Source organism: Plutella xylostella, chromosome 3 (assembly GCF_932276165.1).
Source record: "Plutella xylostella chromosome 3, ilPluXylo3.1, whole genome shotgun sequence".
Lineage (NCBI taxonomy): Eukaryota > Metazoa > Arthropoda > Insecta > Lepidoptera > Plutellidae > Plutella > Plutella xylostella.
This window is the reverse complement of record NC_063983.1, coordinates 9,296,674-9,317,917: the sequence shown is the minus strand read 5'-3', so window position 1 is coordinate 9,317,917 and position 21,244 is coordinate 9,296,674. Positions and strand designations below refer to the sequence as shown.

Sequence of the window (21,244 nt, the reverse complement as noted above, 5' to 3'; positions counted from 1 at the left end):
TATGTTTTTAGTCCAGTCAGTCAGTTATTAAGCAAGTGAGTATGCAAAGTACACTTTGAATGTTTAGTTTCTACTTGTGTCACAATGTCTTTAAATATTAAGCAGTACCTATAAGTTACCTGGATTCCTTAATACCCATTTATAATTGTTACAAAAACTTATTTAAATCAACTTACTTCAATTATAATTTTAACAATTACATTGTCATTGGCAATTATTCCTTACAAGTCCCGAGTAAAACCGGATTTTATTGTCAACCCACCGTTAGTTGCTAACGCACTGTATGATTTAAATTAACCCATTGAGTCACTCGGCCATTGTTCGGTCATGCAAATTGAGAGATACAAAGTTTATTCACAATGAGGTCTTAAGGAGACTTTAATGAATGCTTTCTTACTTTCTTTCCCCCATATTTTTAACGCATACGTGAACGTCGAGGGTCGACACATTGTTATACTACTGAAGTCTGTTTTTGATAAGCTTTATAAAAGAGAGATTTACACTTCAATAAGAGTAGTATCCTAATTATTTCGCTCCTTGAAGTGTAAATCGGGCTTGGCAAGCATATTAACGTAATCTTTTATTTACCTTTTATATTATTACAACATTGATCCTTTTATGCACATAATGTATGTCACGGATTCCCATAACAGTCAGGAAGTACCTACCATTACAAATAAACACCTCCAATGATCTAGGCATTGTACGCATTATGAGAACAATCTATGAGTGTAGTTCAACAAGCATACAATCATTATAAAACATAATATTATGGCAGGTAATGGTATGATGGTAATGGGGCCCTTTGAAATGACATAAATGACACATTATGAGTGGCACCTTGAACTATTTCCAGTATGGCTTAGAATTATCTGCATTATGCGGTATTTGTGTAAAAGCCCAATAAATTGTACCGAAGCATTATTAAAGAATACAGCAGTTCGGTTCAAACAATTTGATAATTATGAAGTTGGAGCCATTGCACTTTTATACCTTGTCAAACTAACAAACCACTAATTCATTCTTTCAAAGATCGACAGTTGGCTAGTTTGACAAAGCACAAGCTGTAATCACAGCCAATTTCAGATCCTGACCTATGTACACATTGTGCATGTTTCATGGAAATTGGTTTAGCTTTTCAATATGCACTCGAATTACTATTTATTCTTTGAATATATTTACAAAATTAATATACTTACTTATGATGTGGCCAACACCGACACCCTTCATAAGCCTGTCATATTAAAATCACATTTACCTAGACCTCCTTGCAGAAGGGAAAATACGCAAAGGCCACTTCGTGACTACACTCGCTATAAGTTGTTTACTTTTTAAGCTTAACGGTTTACCGGAATCGAACCTTGACCATGGGAAACGCATACAGGCTGGTACCGCATACCGGTACCAGCATTAAAAAAAATATAAAATAAGAAGTTTAAGATGATTGGTCACTGACTATACTATTTGTAGCTCAGAGTATCTAGAAATCTATCCCCTTAACTTAACACGTTGTAGGTGATAATGTAGTAATTATAATTCAAATTACCTAAAGCTTCCATATTTGCAGAATATGCTGAGCTTGAGGCTTTTTGTACGCTCTGTGCTTACAGCTGATGCACCGCAAATCAACGCAGGATGCCTTTGCCTTATGTTTTTTTTCTTTATTTTATTCAATATATGTTTTTTTTTGTATAAGTACTGTATTACTGTATTACATTCTCAATTATTGTGAAACCAGTGCTAATGAATAATTTAACCTCTTACTCACAATAATTCCAATTAATTAGACACACCCTTCACAACAACAGATAACGATAGTAAATAATATGTTCATAAAATGTATTTAATCACCCGAACAAGATAATATAGACGGTTAGACACAATACATCAACTATTTCCTACGAAGGAAGTACACTGGCCAGCAAATAAATCGAGAATGCTTCCTGTATTTGCCGATACATCATACCTGTATTTATGTTTTATGATCAGCACGGTTATGACGGTAGGATTGTTTGTTGCAATTTTCAACATTACTGCCTTTTCCTTTTGAAATTATAAATATTATGTTCATATATTATAAGCTTTCATGTTTTTACCATTTAAAAATTGTAGCGGGAATTGATTCAAGTTAAAGACCCACCAAGATATTTTTGAGTTACCTAGGTACGTAGTTTTATTCCTGCAATGTGTCTCTAATAACCAGCCTGCCAGTGTATTTGTTGGAAAGTTACAGACGTATTCCAGGCCAGGCCGGGGTATGACGCACATCAATCTATCGCCGCTCCTCCACAGTTAGGCGGCTATAGCTCTTGTTTACCTACGTATAATGGCCTGTCAACTGTCATTCAATGAATTTAACATAATTTGGTCCTACGGTCCCGTTTTCCTCAAAGAAATGAATTGACTAAACTAATTAGTTATGCATGGATTTACATTTTTTCGCAAAAAATATATGGTTTGACGTAACATACTAAATCATCCTATTCTAATGAGTAGTCATAAATCTTATAATTTGCTTTAGTACCCTAGAAGAATAGATAGTTATGGAAAATTATTAGTTATAATTCCAAATGCGCAGGTGAATTACGTAAGAAAAGATTTAAATATTAAATTAGCGATACACGTGATAATACCTACCTACCTACCTAGGTACCACTTTGTTAATTTCCACCATGGTTATTCTAGAACTGACGTAGGTTTTGATTTATTTGTAAGACCTAGATTATATGGTTGTCTAAAATAATTAATAGGCAAATATTCAATAACTCCCAGTATCGATGACTAGGAATTTCTCCGTTTGAATAACTATCTATCGACGATTGGCAAATTCTTTTACTTATACGATTTAACATTACGTAAGTAACTTCGAAAAGCAGATGCATTCCCTCTTATACGTATACGCGCTACAAAACATACATAGATCCATACATAATTGCTCACGCCTGTCTCCCAGAGGGGTAGGCAGAGACTATGGATTGCCACTTGCCATGATCCTGACTTACCTACTTTCGCTTTCTCCGTATACGCGCTATTTATATAATTTTACTTATGTACTTCATTCATCATCATCCGACTCATCACGTCCCCACTGCTAGGGCACGGGTCTGTTTCCAATGAGTAAAGTAGGTAGGTGCAATGGTAAGAAGGAAGGAAGGGTTTTAGGACTTATGTGCTTACTTACTTATAATTATTTGACTAACTAAGCGTATAATTTGTTGCACAGCGTCATCACTGGGCGCGGCCATCACGATGCCGATCTGCGGCTTCCTCATCGCGCACTTCGGCTGGGAGTCCGCCTTCTACTTCACTGGTGAGATACTTTAATTTACATTACCAATTGTAACGTATGGCCAGTTTTTTGATCCGTGGTTAACTAACCAGTGGTCAAACATGGCGACCATGTTAAAATCCAACAAAAAAACTGTGACGTGGCTTGACTAAGTTGACCACGGAACGAAAAACCGGCCCTTAGTTATATGTGGTAAAAATAGCTATTGCTTCACCTTAATATGTTTTCCCGTTAGAATTTCAGGATAAAAAGTAACCTACATGTTAATTCAGTGTGACAGCTTCCTTACAAAATTTCATCAATATTGATCCAGCCGTTTTTCTGTAATCGTACAAACTTTTGCGTTTATATAATATTAGTAGGATACATAATACTAAAAATAATAAGGATTTCTCGAGAGTTTTATCTACATTCTGAAATCTTGCGAATAGTTTAAATACCCATAATACATTCGCGTACTTAGCTACTAATATACTGCCAAATCATTTAGGAAGGCCAAGGTCAAATGAAATTGCGCTCTGTGTATACCTACATCTTCTGTAAGTGCTATGTTGACAGTCTGGGGATCAATTAGGTAACATTTATTTGTATGTATGTATATGAACTTGCTATGAACAAGTAGGTAAATTATTTTGACCGATATTGAATTCTGAACCTTTCTTTACATGATAAACAGGTTTGAATCTTCAGGGATTTTCCCATTATATTTATTGAATTGTACCTAGGGGCCGTCCATTAATCACGTGAGGTCGTTTTTCTCATTTTTTGACCCCCCCCTCCCCCCTGGTGATATTTGGTGAGGTTTGGTACCAACCCCCCCTCCCCCCCCTGGATCACGTGTATTTTTTTGGAAGTCTATGTAAAGGCAATTTTTGACTAGAAAAAATATAGGTCATACTACAAATCGATACATTTTTGCGCCTTACAAAATATCGGTTCAGGTTCATACCTAATTTTTGACAAAAAATTAATACACGTGATGTCTAACGAGAACCCCCCCTCCCCCCTCGTGATGTTTCGTGAGGTTTTCAGTACCCCCTCCCCCCCCCCCTTTGAGCCTCACGTGATTAATGGACGGCCCCCTAAGTAGTATCTAATAGTTCTCCGTGTTGAATTTCCAAGTAAGTACAGTTTTTACTTCCAACGCTCGCTGTCCCTAATTATTTGTCACGCAGTGTTAATTTCAACGGAATGTAAGAGTTTCCATAGGTTTTCCCATTACACAAATCGAATTACCTACTAACAACCGTATAATACTAGGCAAGTACTTATGTTATAAAACGATCAGTAACACGGTAGCTGTAAATCGATCTGCCAGTAATAAATCCGCTGTTTATCAATCATTGGTTATGCTTACAAGTGTTACACGTATCGTTTCCACCACAGTCGTATCGCATTTCCTTACTAACTATCCAACCTGTGGGTTGACGTATATAAAGTGACCTTGACTTGTTCTTATGAATAGCTAACACGTTCCTGAAGCAATTACTTAACCATAGCATTGCCACCATGTGCAGTTTAAAACATACATAGGGGCGGAAGAAATTGTAACTCTTTATTTATTGGTCCTAGCTAAAGAAAACAAATACCTTGCTTTGAATTTGATGAGTAGTGCTACGCCTAGGATACACCCCTATGTTACTACTTACTGTTCTCATATTTTTTTCTCCTATGGGGCTGATTCCCATGGGTCGTACATGCCAGTGAAAGAAAAAGTTGGTGTTACTTTCTAATGCAAACATGCAGACTTTATTAGAATTATAACATAAACCCCTAAATTCACATTAACTAAAGCCCCTCTTCCCCCCACTACCACAATTATTCCATTTGTCCATTGAAAAACCACTCCTGAAAACACCCCTCTCCCCCCACCAGGTATAATCGGCGTGATGTGGTCGCTGGCGTGGTTCGCCGTGGTGTACGACTCGCCCGCGCAGCACCCGCGCATCTCCGACTCCGAGCGACTGTACCTGGAGAAGGTCATCGGCACCGACTCCAATAAGAAGGGGGTGAGTGGAACTTGATACTTAACTAGCTTTGGAAGAGTAGTATGCAGAGCTGACCGCCAACCTCTAGTATAGGAGAGGCACTAGAAGAAGAATTAGAATAAGCAAGAGACAGCTATGAAACAATTTGAAGGCAACCGGACGGAGTAGTGCTATCTCACCCTGTTCATAGAGAGTTGGAAAGAATCCTTCTGCTACATAAACCCTGATTACCATTGTACCTACTCTTGTTTCTTTAAACACTTATAGAAGAATATACTTAGGTGAACAGTTTGCATCTACGACATGACGATGTTTCGGTAAGGGTTTTTAACTCTCAATTATACAAGTCTTCAACTTTGGTGCCAGTGGACTGTGAATGATCTTTTATAATGGTTCAGAAAATCTTTGGTACTTACACCAATATGCAACGGTTGTCAACATAATGAGTCTGTAATTAGATAAGTACATCAAATAAATAAAGGCAGTTATTTTTAACAAACAAGTACCCAGTACAATACGTATTTACAAATATGGTACATCGCCGAAAACAATTTTGAACATCACAATGGGTACACAACTTGTAAATACCTATCTGAAATTATTATAAGTACAATTATTTGTTCAGTTAAATCGTGAAAGATCCTTACAGTTGGCACATAGTTGGTTGGTATGTTTATATTTATATTTTGTTGCCTACATCAAATTGGCAACTTATACATTGGCAGTTTTGTGTAGTTAGGTATGCTCTATTTGCATTTAGCGTTATTGGGGATTTGCTAATCGCATTAGGATTTGAAAGTTAGAATACCTGCTCTAAAATTTGTCGTTATCACTGTCGATGGACTTTCTGTCTTTTAGTACCTTTTCATGCTTCATTATATACTTCCGGTGCCTAGGTGAGGGATACAAGCCTGCTTGGGAAATGGATATAACCATAATGCTTTCCAATGGATTATTTAAAATGAGCCATGAAACTCATAAATGTCGGTCATATCCTTCTACGCTACATAGTTACAGCCACAACATATGTCAAATATTTTATGTTTAAATGTTTATGAAAGGAAGTTCTCTCATTTCTATCATAAAAGCGCAGTATCTGCCATGTATACCTACTACCCTGCCATGTAAACAATCCTTCCTAATGTTTTCCACGTGCACCTTTTTGGCAGTAGAAGTGCTACGTCAGCGGCTGTCAGGTGCGATAGATCGGTGTGTGTTGTCTGTTGTGTATTAATCTAGTTAGCGTCGTCGTCGTCACGGTCAATGTCGGGCGATGATAATCGGATAAATATTACGTCCACATGTCTGTGAATGTGATGTGATGTAAGAGTGTGGCTATTGCATATGCAATGAAGTCAGCTTTTTGGTTAATTTTAACCTATGTACACAAATACTAATCAACTTTCGCTCTATGGCTTTATGATTTTTTAAAGAAAAGAGCATGTATTTAGGTAGTTGTTCATAAAAATAGAAATTATGGCTAAATGAATTAAGTATTGCGTTTCCTTTTTGTAATCTTATTTAAGTACCAGACTGGAATTAATTATCAATCTGAAAACCTATTAATTATGTATTGTCCCACTCTTATGTAATATGAGGTGGGCCTGAAACTGATTACACACAGATACTTATATGTCAGTAGATTAATAACATAGTAACCTATCAAAGAACAATGGAAACCAATATGCAGATCATAAGTTCTTTATTGAAAAAACATCTGTGCAAACATCACCTCTGTAACACTAACAATGTGATATATGAATGGATTCATGTGTAAAATTTGTTGTCTCACGATTCATTCTATGCCATATTATATAGGTACGTAATTTTATGCAGAACTTAATTAGATCCGTAAAATATATATTTTTTACGAATAATATTGTAGGTAAGTGCACCTATTAGGATTAGGTATATAGTTTTAAACCCCAATGCGGTGTAGTAAGACCCCCTACGTAAGTAAGGCCTACAAACTCTTTTTATGATTTTATTAAGTACCTAGAAGTTTATGCATTGTAATCACATCTTCAGGATAGCCAATAGGACTTACAACGACCCGTAATCTTATACCTCTTACCACCTTGTACAAAATACATAGGCACATTACATAACCAACCTCTTCACATCATAACGTTTACGATTGCAAAAAAAACACAATGATTCGTTGTGAATTTATCGCTTGTAAAAAGCAATGTTTAATATTCTTAGTGTGGTCGGATAGGGCCTTGGTCGTAAAGGATAATCGCTTTATGGTTTTATCTGTCTGCAGTGTTACATGCTGCAGATTTATTCAAGGTTTAACGAACCTTGCGACGCGAGAATTTCGCGGGTTTTATGTGTATTGTATATACTTACTCATACCGTTTTAAGTTGTTATAGGTCACTAAAGAAGTTACCTGTATAACATTAAAAGTAGGATTAAACCAGGTCCACCGGGTGTTTAACAGAGGATATGATAGCGCGACACATCATTTTAATGATTTCTAGTTTAGATCTGAATATTTTTGCTAGATATACTTACAGATACATACACCTAACCTACCTAATAGCTAATAATAGGATTACATATACTTTCTCCATAGATCACTACTATTTTACTTCATAAAACATAGCATGTGTGCCGATCATTTCGGCAGGAATTTGACCCATTTATGAGGCGTTTCAATCTTATTGCTAAAGTCCATACCATCTAACACCTATCGACCACCAAGCTCGCTGAAGCCCCCATTTCATAAAATTGGCCCTCCCCTAACCCACCCCCACCTCTATTCCAGCACACCCCGGTCCCGTGGAAGGCGATGCTGCTGTCTGCTCCGGTGTGGGCCATCATCATCACGCACGGCGCCTCGGTCTTCGGCTACTTCACCGTGGTCAACCAGCTGCCGACCTACATCGAGGGGATCCTGCACTATGATATTAAACATGTGAGTTGAATTGATGATTGAAATAATTATGTATTTCGTTTTTCGATAGCAGTAGGCAAAGTGTTCAAACGTTTCTAATAGTATGTAATGCTACAAATTTCGTGAGTGAAAACTTACCAATCTGCCTGTAGACGCTAACTCAGTCAGAATAGTTTACCTAGTCGGACGCAGCCTTAAAACATTTAGAGTAGGGAAATGAAATAGCCTGTAATCATCAGTTCCTGGATAGACAATTAGACATGGCCTAGTCGTACCCATTTTTGCCATATAATAGATTTTATAGAATGAAGCGTAGGTAAATCATGCCCTTTCAATCCTAAAGAAACTTTGTTCTAAACCTTAGGAAAATTGAGTAGTTAAAAAAACAAAGAAGAAGAATACCACAAGTGGCTTGTTCTACCGCTAGCGCCTACAGTCCATTATCAGATTGCTAACAGATTAGTTGAGCTTAGTCGTGTGGGCTCATACGTAGGTAAGCAATTGCAAACTACTTATTGCTTTAAGATAAAGGTGGATGCGGATTATGCATGGGCATTCTCAATTTCTCAAGTACATTGATATATTTGTATTAATTACCTATAATTATGCACCTAATGAGAGTTCTAATTTAATTCATAAGAAAAACTACTATCGTCAAGCTATTGAGAAGCTCTAGTGTCTGGGATAGTTCAAGATTGCAATATATTCAACATAGAAGATAAGTCCCTATTGACCAGTCTAACGCCGTTAGTCCGTATTTTAAGACACCCTAAGCTACCCAATCAGAAGAAATCGATAAATACCTACTAGGTACTAAATAATACATCATCACATTAATGTTTGCTTTACGATATACTAAAAAACAATAGGCACCCAGCCGCCCACGCCCAGCACCGTTATCCTACGGATTTCGCTGTCACTTTCATATTAAACTTGCGAGATAGCGAAAGTGCTGCCCACATGATGCCATAATTACTGCTGGGTGTAAGTAGGTACCTACCTAACTATAAGTACCTACCGTGTCTGTACAGTTTGCCAAAAAGATAGAAAGATATTATACCTTCAAAACTAAAATAATATAGTTAGAAATCACAGTCTTATCACTGAAAGGGATTTCTTCTAGACAACCCTTGGCTGGATGGATATTTTTGTATTCAATTCAACAGCGCAATCCGTGCATTTTCCGTCTGGGTTATCGGATAAGCAGGGGTCCGGATAAACACTGTACCTAAAAATCACGGAAGATACCTACTATGTTTTGGAAGAATGGAACCCATAAAGAAAATAATACTACTTTTAATGGAACTTATAATACCTACTTTATTATTTATCATCATCATCAGCAGCCCGTATTCGTCCACTGCTGGACATAGGCTTACTCAGTATACATGGGTCTACTATTGGTGTTAGTCGTACAAAATTCACATACGAACAACTGTAAAGTGATCGATACTATTATAAGATGTCATACATTTTGTGATTAATAGACCGAGGTTGATTGATGGATAGAGGTTGGGTACTCCATAGATATTTAATAAATCAAATGCAAATTTCTAATCGCCATTTCTCTTCTCGAATATTAATATCATTGATGTAGGTAGGGCAGTACATCTTACAAATACTTCATTACATTTTGAACAATCAGTTTTTTTTTATTAGTAGTAGCAAACCGTAAACGTAATACATTTGTTAAAGCCGAAAATTATTATTTAATGTCTTTTAAGTATTTATAGACGTTCGAATTTTATAATTATGACGATCTCTCACGTGCTTAAGGTTCATCGCCTGCGAAGGACACCAAAAAAATACCACGTTGATAACGTACGGTGGAAAAAAACGTCATCCGGTGTAGCAACATATCCTTATAACCTCTGTTACAAGGTAACAAGGTCCATTATTCAACAAGGCAGCTCGGCGACAAATTATGAGTTTTAGCAAAGTGTTGAATGACGATAGTGTTAGTAGGGTGACCATGCGATGTATTTTAAAACGAGCTGGCTTCAAGCAGTCAACTCGATATTCTTATGAACATGTACAACCGGTTTCCAGCGCGGTTGAGATAGGCTGGGTGACTGCAGTTAGCACGTAAATGATACATACATTTTGAAATTGTTGGATAAAAATCCTTCGAACACATAGATAGATGTCTGAAAGTTTTATTAATTTTTTTTTGCGAAACGCCTTTAGAGTAGTCATGTTTGTACTAAAATTGTAGTCCATATTGATATGTTAAATTCTTGAATCGCTGCAATTCAAAAAGCAATTTGAATTCGTGTTATCTTTAACTTAAGTAAGTCATTTTAAATATATGAGGTTTAATGCCTGTGCGTATTTCTTTTGTAACTTACTTTAGTACATACCAATCAAAATGTGTACAATGAAATAAAATAATCACCGACTCACTATTTGTCCACTTATGGCGAAACATAGATTACCTATTTAAATATAATTATTACACGTTTTCCAATTTTAACCAACAGTCTTCAATTTAATATCAGCTTTTGTCATTATTTTACAATTGTGACACAAATACTTTGGTGATACATAAATATTTTACAAAAATCAACGCGTTTGGTAACCGTTATCAATGTCACTAAGTAATGCATGCCTCGTGCAGCGTTCACGGGCTTCCTGCGATTATGTGTTGATACAATGTTATTGTTGGAGCTGACTATTACATTATAAGTCTATTAGGGTCTATTACACTACTCTCCTACGTGTGTAAATGTAGTTCATTCAATGAAATCTATAACACGTGTGCCACTTTGTATCGGAATAGGTGGCCTGGAATTTCATCATAGTATGTTTATTTCGTTGTGTCTGTCATAGTTTTATGTAACAACTATCTTAACTATTACTTACTATTTGATATAAATTTGAATAATAACAATATCATCATCATCATAACTGAGATATTAAGTTTCATAATCAATATCTTGTTTTGTTAAAACAACATTTTTAACTTTTCTGTTTGGTAGTTAGTAGGGCATGCAATACCGGAACTATTTTCAATACCGGTATTGAGTTCCGGTATTGCAACTCAATACCGGGATCCCGGTATTAATACCGGTATTAGATTTCCTTGTAATAAATGGCATATATTGTGATTAAAGGTCGTATAGGTCAAAATAAAACGAGAAAAAGCAATGAAATTCAGTTTTTGTAATAGATTTTACGAGAATTGAGTATTAGAGTTTAAATTTTATAATAAATTATTATTTTTACATCCAGTGTCCGTTTACGCATGGACAACAGTAGATATCAAACGGCCGAAAACTGCATCAAACGGTTGGAAACAAGTGCGCTTTCACAGTAAATAGGAATACTATATCTTAATCGCTTTATTATAGCCTAAAAAAGTCCGATTCCGGTATTACTTCAATACCGGTATTAGCTTTCAATACCGGTATTGAAAAAAGCGTGAATTTTGTCCCTGATACCGGTATTACGAATACCGGTATTGCGGTATTGCATGCCCTAGTAGTTAGAATATAGTGCCCTATCTTTCTGGGTGTAGATTTCATTTACAACATTTCTTATATTTTTAAAAAGGTATCCGACTCCATTATAACATAACTGTATTATTTATTTTTACCTCCCATCTGCCCTGATTCGAATTTCCAAGTTGTCTGTCCACTTGTGCTTCGCAAACCGTAAACAAGGCTCACGCAAGCATCCCGCCCTATTGCATCAGCCAAGAAGTGGTCAACCTCTGCTTATATACCTGGTACCAGTTACCGCACCTCGTTTGCCCCGCACGTGGTATGGACCCACCGTGAGAATTTGTCAATTCCAAGAAGGCCAGCATTATAAATTATTATACTTTTATGTATTTTTTTCAATAATAACCTCGATATCAGATTCTTTTCATTCGCCAACGTTATTGATCTAAATTTTGCAAGACAGTTTGATTGCGCAAGGTCTGATTCTCTGAACGTTATCATCTCCTGGTTAAAGTTTAAAATCCTTTAATATACCGCTGATGTAGAGGAATAGAAAGAGACAGATATATAGCTTCTAGAAATTATGTTAGATATTTAAGATTATGGACAGGTTTGACTACAGAAACCTACTTTGATGCAAGGTTTACTACTAACTGTGCCTACTTCAAGTCGTTTTTCAGTCCTATGTCCGAAGCCCTTAGGACAAAATCCCATGGCAAGTGAGTCAAACGCTGTAGGAGTAAAAACCTGGGTAGGCCATAGAGTAAATAAAGTATTAAGTAAGTTGTCTAGCCAAGTACTAGTAGTACGTAATGTTTCTTATTGGAATTATACTTGCGAAACATAAAATTTGCAGTCTAATAGTGTACATACTAAGTAAACTTTACTGCTGTCACCTAACAAAATATAAAAAATGATGGTCTACTTAACTTATACTGAGAACCTAATGTTACGACGATGCATAACACCTCCAGCAGTTAAGTAGATGATTGAGGGAATAGATAAACACTTTATTGGACATTGATTTTATACAAACAAATCACATGGGACACAGTAGGTTCACAAAACAAACAATATACAAAATGAAACACATACAAATTATAATCCATAGTTTACTTTGATTATTTATCTTATTTACTGATGTATATGACGTCTATTTACTTAGTACTATTTACTTTCTCAAGACGTCATATACATCAGTTTTACGCAAATAAAAAATACTTTTACAGTCATTGCTATAGAAGATCCGACAATCGGTAATGTCTAAAATATAAAACTTTTTAAAAATATTTTTAACTAAATCTCTATTTTTGTTATGGCAGTGGCAATGACAGGGTGGTTAAATATAAACTAACCCCCAAATACATAGAGCGTATTGTAAACTCAAACAAGATTAAAATTTACTTTGAAATACACGAGTTTCGACTCTCTACGTCAGTCAAAAAGTTGTAAATCGTATATTGCAACGTCAATTGTAAAACTATTTAAAAGTGTCAAAAAGCTCTATGAATTCGGGGGTAAGTTTATTTAAAAAAATCAGCAATTTGGCAGTTATATAAATATTTATTTCAAATATGTACCTAATAAGTAAAATAAGTCCCGATGTCCCGAAGCCGAACATGAAACCATGGTCACCCTAGCGACAGGATTGACACGCGGTACCTATTTAGTCGATACTAATTTGATACAAACCGTGTTTAATTAATTTGATAAGATTATTTTCTTTTGTTTTATTAAATAGGTTCTTTAACAACGCGTTTTTTAAAGCTAGTACTAGACTACATCTAAATAGCTCTGCCGGTCACCGAAGGATTCAAAATGAAAATAAGTGGTACTTGTAGTGAAAATAGTTTTATTTTTTTATTTTTTATTTATAAAAACAGGCATATATAGATTACATTTTTGTTTGACAGCGCCATTAAACCGAAATGGTTTGTCTTGGCACATTAAAATGAATTTACACATATAGTAGGTACAATATTACGATACATTCACGGTTAAACATTACAGTACATTAATCGGTGAAGTATTATACTTATAGGTATTATCTTAACACATCGTACACTCCTGACTTAATACAAAAGCAAGTACCTATTTAATTGTGAGTAAAATTTTATTAGCGTTAGTTAAAGTCAGCTACACCGGGCTCGCGGCAAAAACGTCGTAACCGCCATGCAAACAGCGTCGCTTACGCGTTTCGGTCGGTAGCCCGCTTGAACTGGTTCAGTCATAGATCATAGATAAGAGTTTTTATGGATGGCAGCTATATACAGGTTGCTCTTTAATAGAAAGACAGATATTAGTTTTATGATTATAAATTTAGTTTATAGGTATGTTTTAAAGCATTTTGTTTAATAAAAATAGGTAGGTACTATACGTAAGTATAATATGGTTGTTTATTTAGGTAGGTAGGTTTTTTACAAAGTATTCTTTTAGTTTATTTTTCAGGTTTTTATAATTTATTTCATTTTTAAGTGTGGTTGGCAATTCATTAAATAGTGTAGGAACTATGTATTTATTCGTTCTACGTCCGTATATATTTTTAAATCGTGCAGTTGTAATTTTTTTGTTGGTGATGCTTCTAGTATGTATTTTGTGTTCGATAGGATTTAGCATGTTGTGTTGGTCGTATTGCTCAACGATCAGCGCGTATTCCACCCGTCTGTGGACCGGTAATATCCCACAGTAGTGGAATAGTCTCTGATATTCACCTTTACATTTTTGTTTAATTTTTGGTGGTACAATCTTTTTTAGTAGTCTTATTTGTAAATTGCATATTTTGTCGAGATAGGATTTATAGGTTCGTCCATAGCTTGTGATTCCATAGAATATTATGGATTCCACAAGTGCTTTATACATATTTAATAAAACACTGTACGGTACCTTGTATTTAACTATGGATATTTTGGCAAGGACTCCTCTAAGTTTATCACATACCTTATTGACATGTGGCTCCCAATTAAATCTATCATCTATGATGAGACCAAGGTAAGTTGCTGTTTTGACTTGTTCAATTGTTTCGCAGTTATTGCAGTTGTTCGTGTGTAAGCAATCATGGTTATGTGCTATCAATCTTACATGATGGTCTGTAGGGTTGTGGCTGGATCTTATGTGCATCATTTGGGTTTTTTGAGCGTTTAGAATTAGTCCTGCATCATGTGACCATTTTACCAACGCTGTGAAATCTTTTTGTAGCTTTTTCATTGCCTCTGTCACACTTTTGTCCGCTGCTATTAAACAAGTGTCATCTGCAAACTGATATAGGGAGCAATGTTTAATAATGTTAGTGACGTCATTTACATAAACCAGGTAGTGAAGGGGACCAAGGACGGATCCTTGGGCCGTGCCTATTGAGACCTTAACATCATCACTGTAGCAGTCGTTTATTTTGACTCGATATTTGCGGTTGGTGAGGTAGTTTTGGCACCATTGTAGCAATGGTCCCCGGATGCCTGTACTATCTAATTTCTTAATGAGGTAATCGTGTTTAAGCGTGTCGAATGCCTTGCTGTAGTCGATAAACACGAGCACAACATGTTGCTTCTCATCCAGGTAAGTATTAATTTCATCGGTAAATTTTGATAGTAAAAGTGTTGTGCTTTTTTGAGCTCTAAATCCAAATTGTGTGTCTGTCAGTATGTTGTTGTCTTCATAGTATCTGTGGATGAGACCAGCTATATATTTTTCGAAAATTTTGTCTAAGATTGGTAGTATTGTTATCTGTCGGTAATTCGAGAAGCAGTCATGTTTACCTTTTTTGTGTATCGGTCTAACGATTCCTAACTTTAATTCATCTGGGTATATTGTGGTTTTTATACTCGTGTTTATGAGGTTGGTAATGGCTGTGACTATCTTGTCTCCGATAATTTTTATGTCGATAGGACGTATGCCGTCCTGTCCTGGTGACTTACGGGGATTGAGGTTTTTTATAATTTTATGAATTAATAGTAGCTATAAAATTGGCTCAAACCGGTAATAGGTGCAACAATAACTGAAGTGCCCTGTGCTCCGGACGCAGATATTAGAGGCAATTGGCAATTGAGAATGCAATTTCACTCAAATAGGCCCTTCAGTTATTGAATAAAGGTCGGCCAATTGGACCATCAATGGCCAGAAGGGCCTTTGTTAATTGTAATAGTGTTTTTTTCTCATACTCTGTTAACTGAGAGACTTCTTGGAAGTTTAATGTGTGGACGATTGAGTTCGATGACCATTTTCAGAGTGGATTGGTGAGATTCGTAATATTATGTAGGTAGATTAGTACAAGGTTTTACTATCGATTGATGACATTGATGATTATGGCTATAAATACACAACATTTACTCGTCCAATAAATAAATTGAATTAAAAATGTATCTGTTTCGCATTCTTATTCATAGCGTGTCGGTGACAATGATTATTTAATCCTATATTGCACAAATATATAAATAAGTGTACAAAGGGTGGACTTAATGCTAAAAGCATTTTCTACCAGTCAACCCACAGGAAGTACAGGAGAAATTATGTTAAAGGTGTGCAAAAAAAAGAGAAAAAAAAAGAAAGAAATTGCAATGTCACTCAATAATTATTGTACCTAACAATAAATAGAATACATAAATAGAAATAATATAATAATAAACTATAAATATATACTTGTATAAATAGAATACACAAATAGAAATAATATAATAATAAACTATAATATATACTTCTATAAATATATATGTATATGATATGATATAATAGAGTATCATTGCCATTGGCATAACTTCGCAGCCCCGCTTGAAACTAATAAGTAACACTGGTGATAATAATGTCAATCGGGGAGCCTCATTTTGTGCTCCACAGTTTCTAATTAAAATTTATAGTTTGTATGGGTATTTACTCAGATAATATTTTTTTTTTTTTTTTTTTTTTTTTTTTTTTAATAAATGATTATCACTCCACAGACTTTATGTCCGTGCCTTTTGAAGAGTGGTAATTTTTATGAGATAGTTTTTAATTCTTTTATCTACTTTCTACTCGGTAAGGAAGTTTAGTTTATATATATTATCTTTTATATATATTTATTTTGTCTTTAGTTTATATATTCTTTCTTTTATATATATATTGTTCTTTTTCTCTTTTTTTTTTCACTGCTGGGGGAAAATCCACATGGACACCTGGGAAGAGGACCCAGGTAGTGTCGGGCGTTAACCGACTAAAACTCACTCAGATAATAGGAACCTGAGAAAAGAAAGATTAACTTAGACCCTGACGAGATTAGAGAAGGAAGTGCGCAATTTGTGAAATCTGGTGTCAGTCAAATTTATGATGAATCCAAATTGCTTTTGGCCTCGCGAATCTTAGTAGATAATAGATGCAAAACTACCTTCAATTTTGCAATGTTTGCTGATAGTCCCACGATGCGATGTCTATCTACCTACATTAGTGCGTAGGCCTTGCTAATGTTGGTAACTATGATACTCATCAGACCCAACTGTTATGTCATTAGTGGTTTTTGCTACTCACCTATTGCATTCTAGAATTCTAAAAGCAACGTAGCACCTTTACCACAGGACAGGTAGTTCGTAATCATGATGAAAAAAAATAAAATAAATTTTAAATAAACTATATACTTAACAACTTTTTTGTTCTATCTAAGCACGTATTTTGATTCTTACGACGTACGACACATTATAATTTTTTAATGTCTTGATGCATTAACTACCACACTTCCAGTCTTCTGGAGACACAACGGAGCCTCACTAGCTTAGTCTTATAATAGTGTGTAGGGTACTAGCCTAGCTTTATAGTACATAAATAAATTATGTTGGCGCCATCGTCAGTTCACTCAACTCGCCTACTCAGACTCATTTGCAAGCTAAGCCATTAGTTTCATCGTAGCTTAGAACTGGGTGCTCATCTAAATATGATCTAAAGTACTGATTACATCACCCAATAGATAGGGTCCCTATCCCTAGCTAGGGACGTGCAATAACTTAAAAAAAAAAAACACGCACTCACGCCTTGTACTAATGTACTCCCTTGCGGGGTAGGCAGAGGTGCATTGCTGCACCCACTTCGCCAGAGTGTTATGTTAGTCCCAATGTTAATAGGGGGCGGGCCTATAGCCATTTTACGGGCACATCCAAGACCCGAGAACAAATATCTGTGTTTAAACAAATATCTGCCCCAGCCGGGAATCGAACCCGGGACCATCGGCTCAGTAGTCAGGGTCACTAACCATTACGCCATTCGGTCGTCAAGCAATATCTTTATAACTGAGATAAATAGACAGCACCGTCATCCTATTCATAGGGTACCCAATCACCCTAGCTGTATTGGGTAGTTGTATTGGATACTTAAATACCGTAATGAAAACATTAAATAAATATTTATGGGTAGGGAAGCTGGGAGGTGATAACTTATTTCTTACTATAAAAGTATAAATTAATAAGTTGAGATGTTCGGTTAATAAAGTAGGTAGTTTGGTTGTAGCATTTTGGTTGACCAATAAATCTCAAGTAGAATCGTTTTTCAAATTCTATGTTTATCTATCTTTTATCTTTTATAAGCTTACATTAAACTTTAACGATGGAAAACAATAAGCAACAGGTATGACCATCGACTCTCGTCCGTAAACACTGAACTTACTTTATGAATCATAAAATCCATTGAGACCTAACTACCTAGGTAAAGACCCTTTAGTCTAGACAGGCTGCTATGACTTGAATGCTTTAACTTAATTACTTTTTAATAGTTTAAGTATATTGCTGGTATCATAGTGTCTTTATTGTAGAAAAACAGTAAACCTTTTATGTTACGGAGGATTTTCAGAGGAATGAGCGTTGAAAGGCATGTAGGAAAGACCGCATTTAAAAGTTCATATATTCCTTTGAAGATAATAATAGATAGTTCTATGTAAGAATTTATCATTACCTACTTTATGATGTCACAAAAGCAATAGTTGAATTGCAATGCCGGCGCTATAAATCTTTATTACCCACGTCAATTAAATCAATTCCTATGACATAATAAACATTATTGCTGTAATAAACTAATAACAGTACATAAATCTATTATATTGCGTGTTGTAGGTAGACAGATAAATATTGAATCCTTATACGACCTTCCATACATTCTATTGGGAATTTATTGCAATTTTTGCTATGTGTGACAATGATACCGATTACCTAGATTATTTTCTAGTTTATAGTGTTGCAGATTTACAGATTAATATTATTATATGAAAGGAATAATACATAACTCTTGAGCTACAAATATTGCAACCCTCGATCTGTCTCTTCAGTAAAGAAGAGCGCCAATTTTCTGACGGTTCCTAAATTGCCAAAATTTTACCTTCTTCCCTTGTCAGTGTTGGCCAACTCTAGAAACTGGAGTCAAATTAGTTATCAATCGCTGACTGCCCAGGTGTCCAGGGTGCGCTGGACGTTTATTAATTAAGTACAGTTGATATGACAATCATGGAGGTTCCTTCGAGCACCCAACTTCAACAACACCGGACTCTCCAGACAAAATTTTACCAATAATCCTTAATTTTCTCGTTCCAGAACGGCCTGCTCTCCTCTCTCCCGTACCTGGGCAAGTACCTCTGCGCACTCGCGTCGTCCGTGCTGGCCGACTCGCTGCGGCGCTCCGGCCGCCTGTCCACCACGCACGCCAGGAAGCTGTTCACGGGCCTGGCCGTCGGACTGCCCAGTACGTATTTGTTATTATCATCACCTCGTAATCATCACAATCATGTACGCGGGAGTACTATATTTAGCGACCCTGTTTGTCGTCGATACTCGACATTGGTCTCTTTCACGAGGGGACTATAATGTCGCCCGTCGCCCGATCTTCTCCAGCCACTACCGATACCGGCGTCGATAAGGTCGTCAGTCCCGAGGGGATCTATGCGACGTTTGGTGATCCCCACTCGAGAATTCGTCCAACTTCGGCAGTTATAATCCGCACACCTTTAGATTTTATGAGATATGTTTGTAACTTGATAACCTCTGAGCGACTGAGTTCGTGCTAGGCACTTGTACGCTGTGAAAGCCTAAGCTTTAAATTCCTATAACTCCCCAGGTATAATGATGCTGCTCCAAGCATCCTACGGTCACGAGCGCGTGTGGTCGGTGGCCATCTTCACGCTGGCGCTCACCATCAACGGCGCCGTCACCGCCGGCTACCTGGGCAACGGACTCGACATCGCGCCCAACTTCAGCGGTCAGTATTCACAACACTGCCTACCCCGCAAGAAACTAGGTAGACAACTAGATGCAGCAATGCTATTCTGCCTATATCGCAAGGTATTATGAGGACGTGTAGAAACAGCAATGCACTTCTGTCTACCGCACAAGGAAGCAGTGTGAAGATTAGATATAGCTACGCAATTCTGCCTACCCCTTAAGGAAGTAAAGCAGTGGATCTAGCAAAACGACCCTGCCTACCCTGAAGGTGAGTACAGTGAAGAGTAGATGCAGCAAAGCTTGCTTACCCTGAAAGACAGTAGGTATAATGATGCTGCTCAAAGCCTCGTACGGTCACGAGCGCGTGTGGTCGGTGGCCATCTTCACGCTGGCGCTCACCATCAACGGCGCCGTCACCGCCGGCTACCTGGGCAACGGACTCGACATCGCGCCCAACTTCAGCGGTACGTACCTATCATATGAATAAGAGTTTTGGTTTTTGACTGCCGCAGAGACCAACATAACAATGGCATTCTTTGTTCTATGAGTTCTATGTAGGTATTTCTACGTGCCTGGCTCGTTTGGGCACAAATGAACGAGTTTTCACGCTAAAATAGTGTGAGGTCTGAGGTTTTTACATGGTCCCCATAGGAGCATATTCGTTTACCCGCCCGGTCATCATTTCTTCAGGTTGCAAAAGAGCTATATCGGTTCTCTTTTGCCGTCTCTTGTGATGCTTCAGGGAAACCGTTGGCACTGTTTATACTTAATTTTTATGTTTTATGTTTCAGGAACCATTTTCGGCATGGCGAACACGCTGTCATCATTCGGAGGCTGGCTTTCCACCTTCATGGTCGGGGAACTCACCAAAGAACATGTAAGTAATTTTCAGCTCAATAAAGTCAGCTTCACTTTTAAGTTGTAGTAAAGAGAAAGCTCGAAGGTTCGAATCCGGGCATCTTCCTAATGCATAGTAAAAAAACATCGTGAGAAAACTCAAACTATAACAGGGCATGTAGCACGGGGCGCTATTAAGACGTGACAAAAGTTCTCTGTCGCGCTCGCTCTTGAGGCTGCGCGATGTGAGTGAGCGTGATGCAAAACTCTTGTCACGTCTTAAATGCGCCCCGTATTAGCCCTTCTGTGGAAATGATGAATTTTAAAAATCTGTACAATTTGTTGTCTTAATTAGTCAAATGACTATTTAGGCGTATTTGTTGCACTTGCTTATGTGTTGTGTACCGCTACATCTCTACACATAATAACCATAACCCCCCATTCCACAGAACACGTACGAGCGCTGGCAGATAGTCTTCTACATCCTGGCAGCCACATACGCGCTGGGAGCCGTCTGCTTCGTCACCCTCGGCTCGGGCGAGCTGCAGCCGTGGAGCGCGCCCCGGGACCAGCCCAAGGACGAGAAGGAAGAGGAGCCGCTTAATGAGAAGGCTTAGAGGGTAGAAGGGGG

The 21,244-nt window shown here is 37.0% G+C and overlaps 1 protein-coding gene across 2 annotated transcripts in view; it reads left to right on the top strand.

Moving 5' to 3' along the window:
- The window catches only part of LOC105381140 (sialin), a 33,842-nt gene extending 12,598 nt beyond the window's left edge, over positions 1 to 21,244 (top strand). Inside the window, exons 6-12 of one of the 2 annotated variants that reach the window (XM_048622646.1) lie at positions 3,224 to 3,310; positions 5,165 to 5,298; positions 8,049 to 8,198; positions 19,153 to 19,300; positions 20,100 to 20,240; positions 20,568 to 20,653; positions 21,063 to 21,244. In XM_048622646.1, the coding sequence (XP_048478603.1) occupies positions 3,224 to 3,310; positions 5,165 to 5,298; positions 8,049 to 8,198; positions 19,153 to 19,300; positions 20,100 to 20,240; positions 20,568 to 20,653; positions 21,063 to 21,230 (914 nt within the window). In that variant the 3' untranslated portion in view covers positions 21,231 to 21,244. Of the gene's footprint in view, positions 1 to 3,223; positions 3,311 to 5,164; positions 5,299 to 8,048; positions 8,199 to 19,152; positions 19,301 to 19,672; positions 19,814 to 20,099; positions 20,241 to 20,567; positions 20,654 to 21,062 lie in introns of both variants that reach the window. The other variant, XM_048622637.1, reaches the window with a different exon arrangement.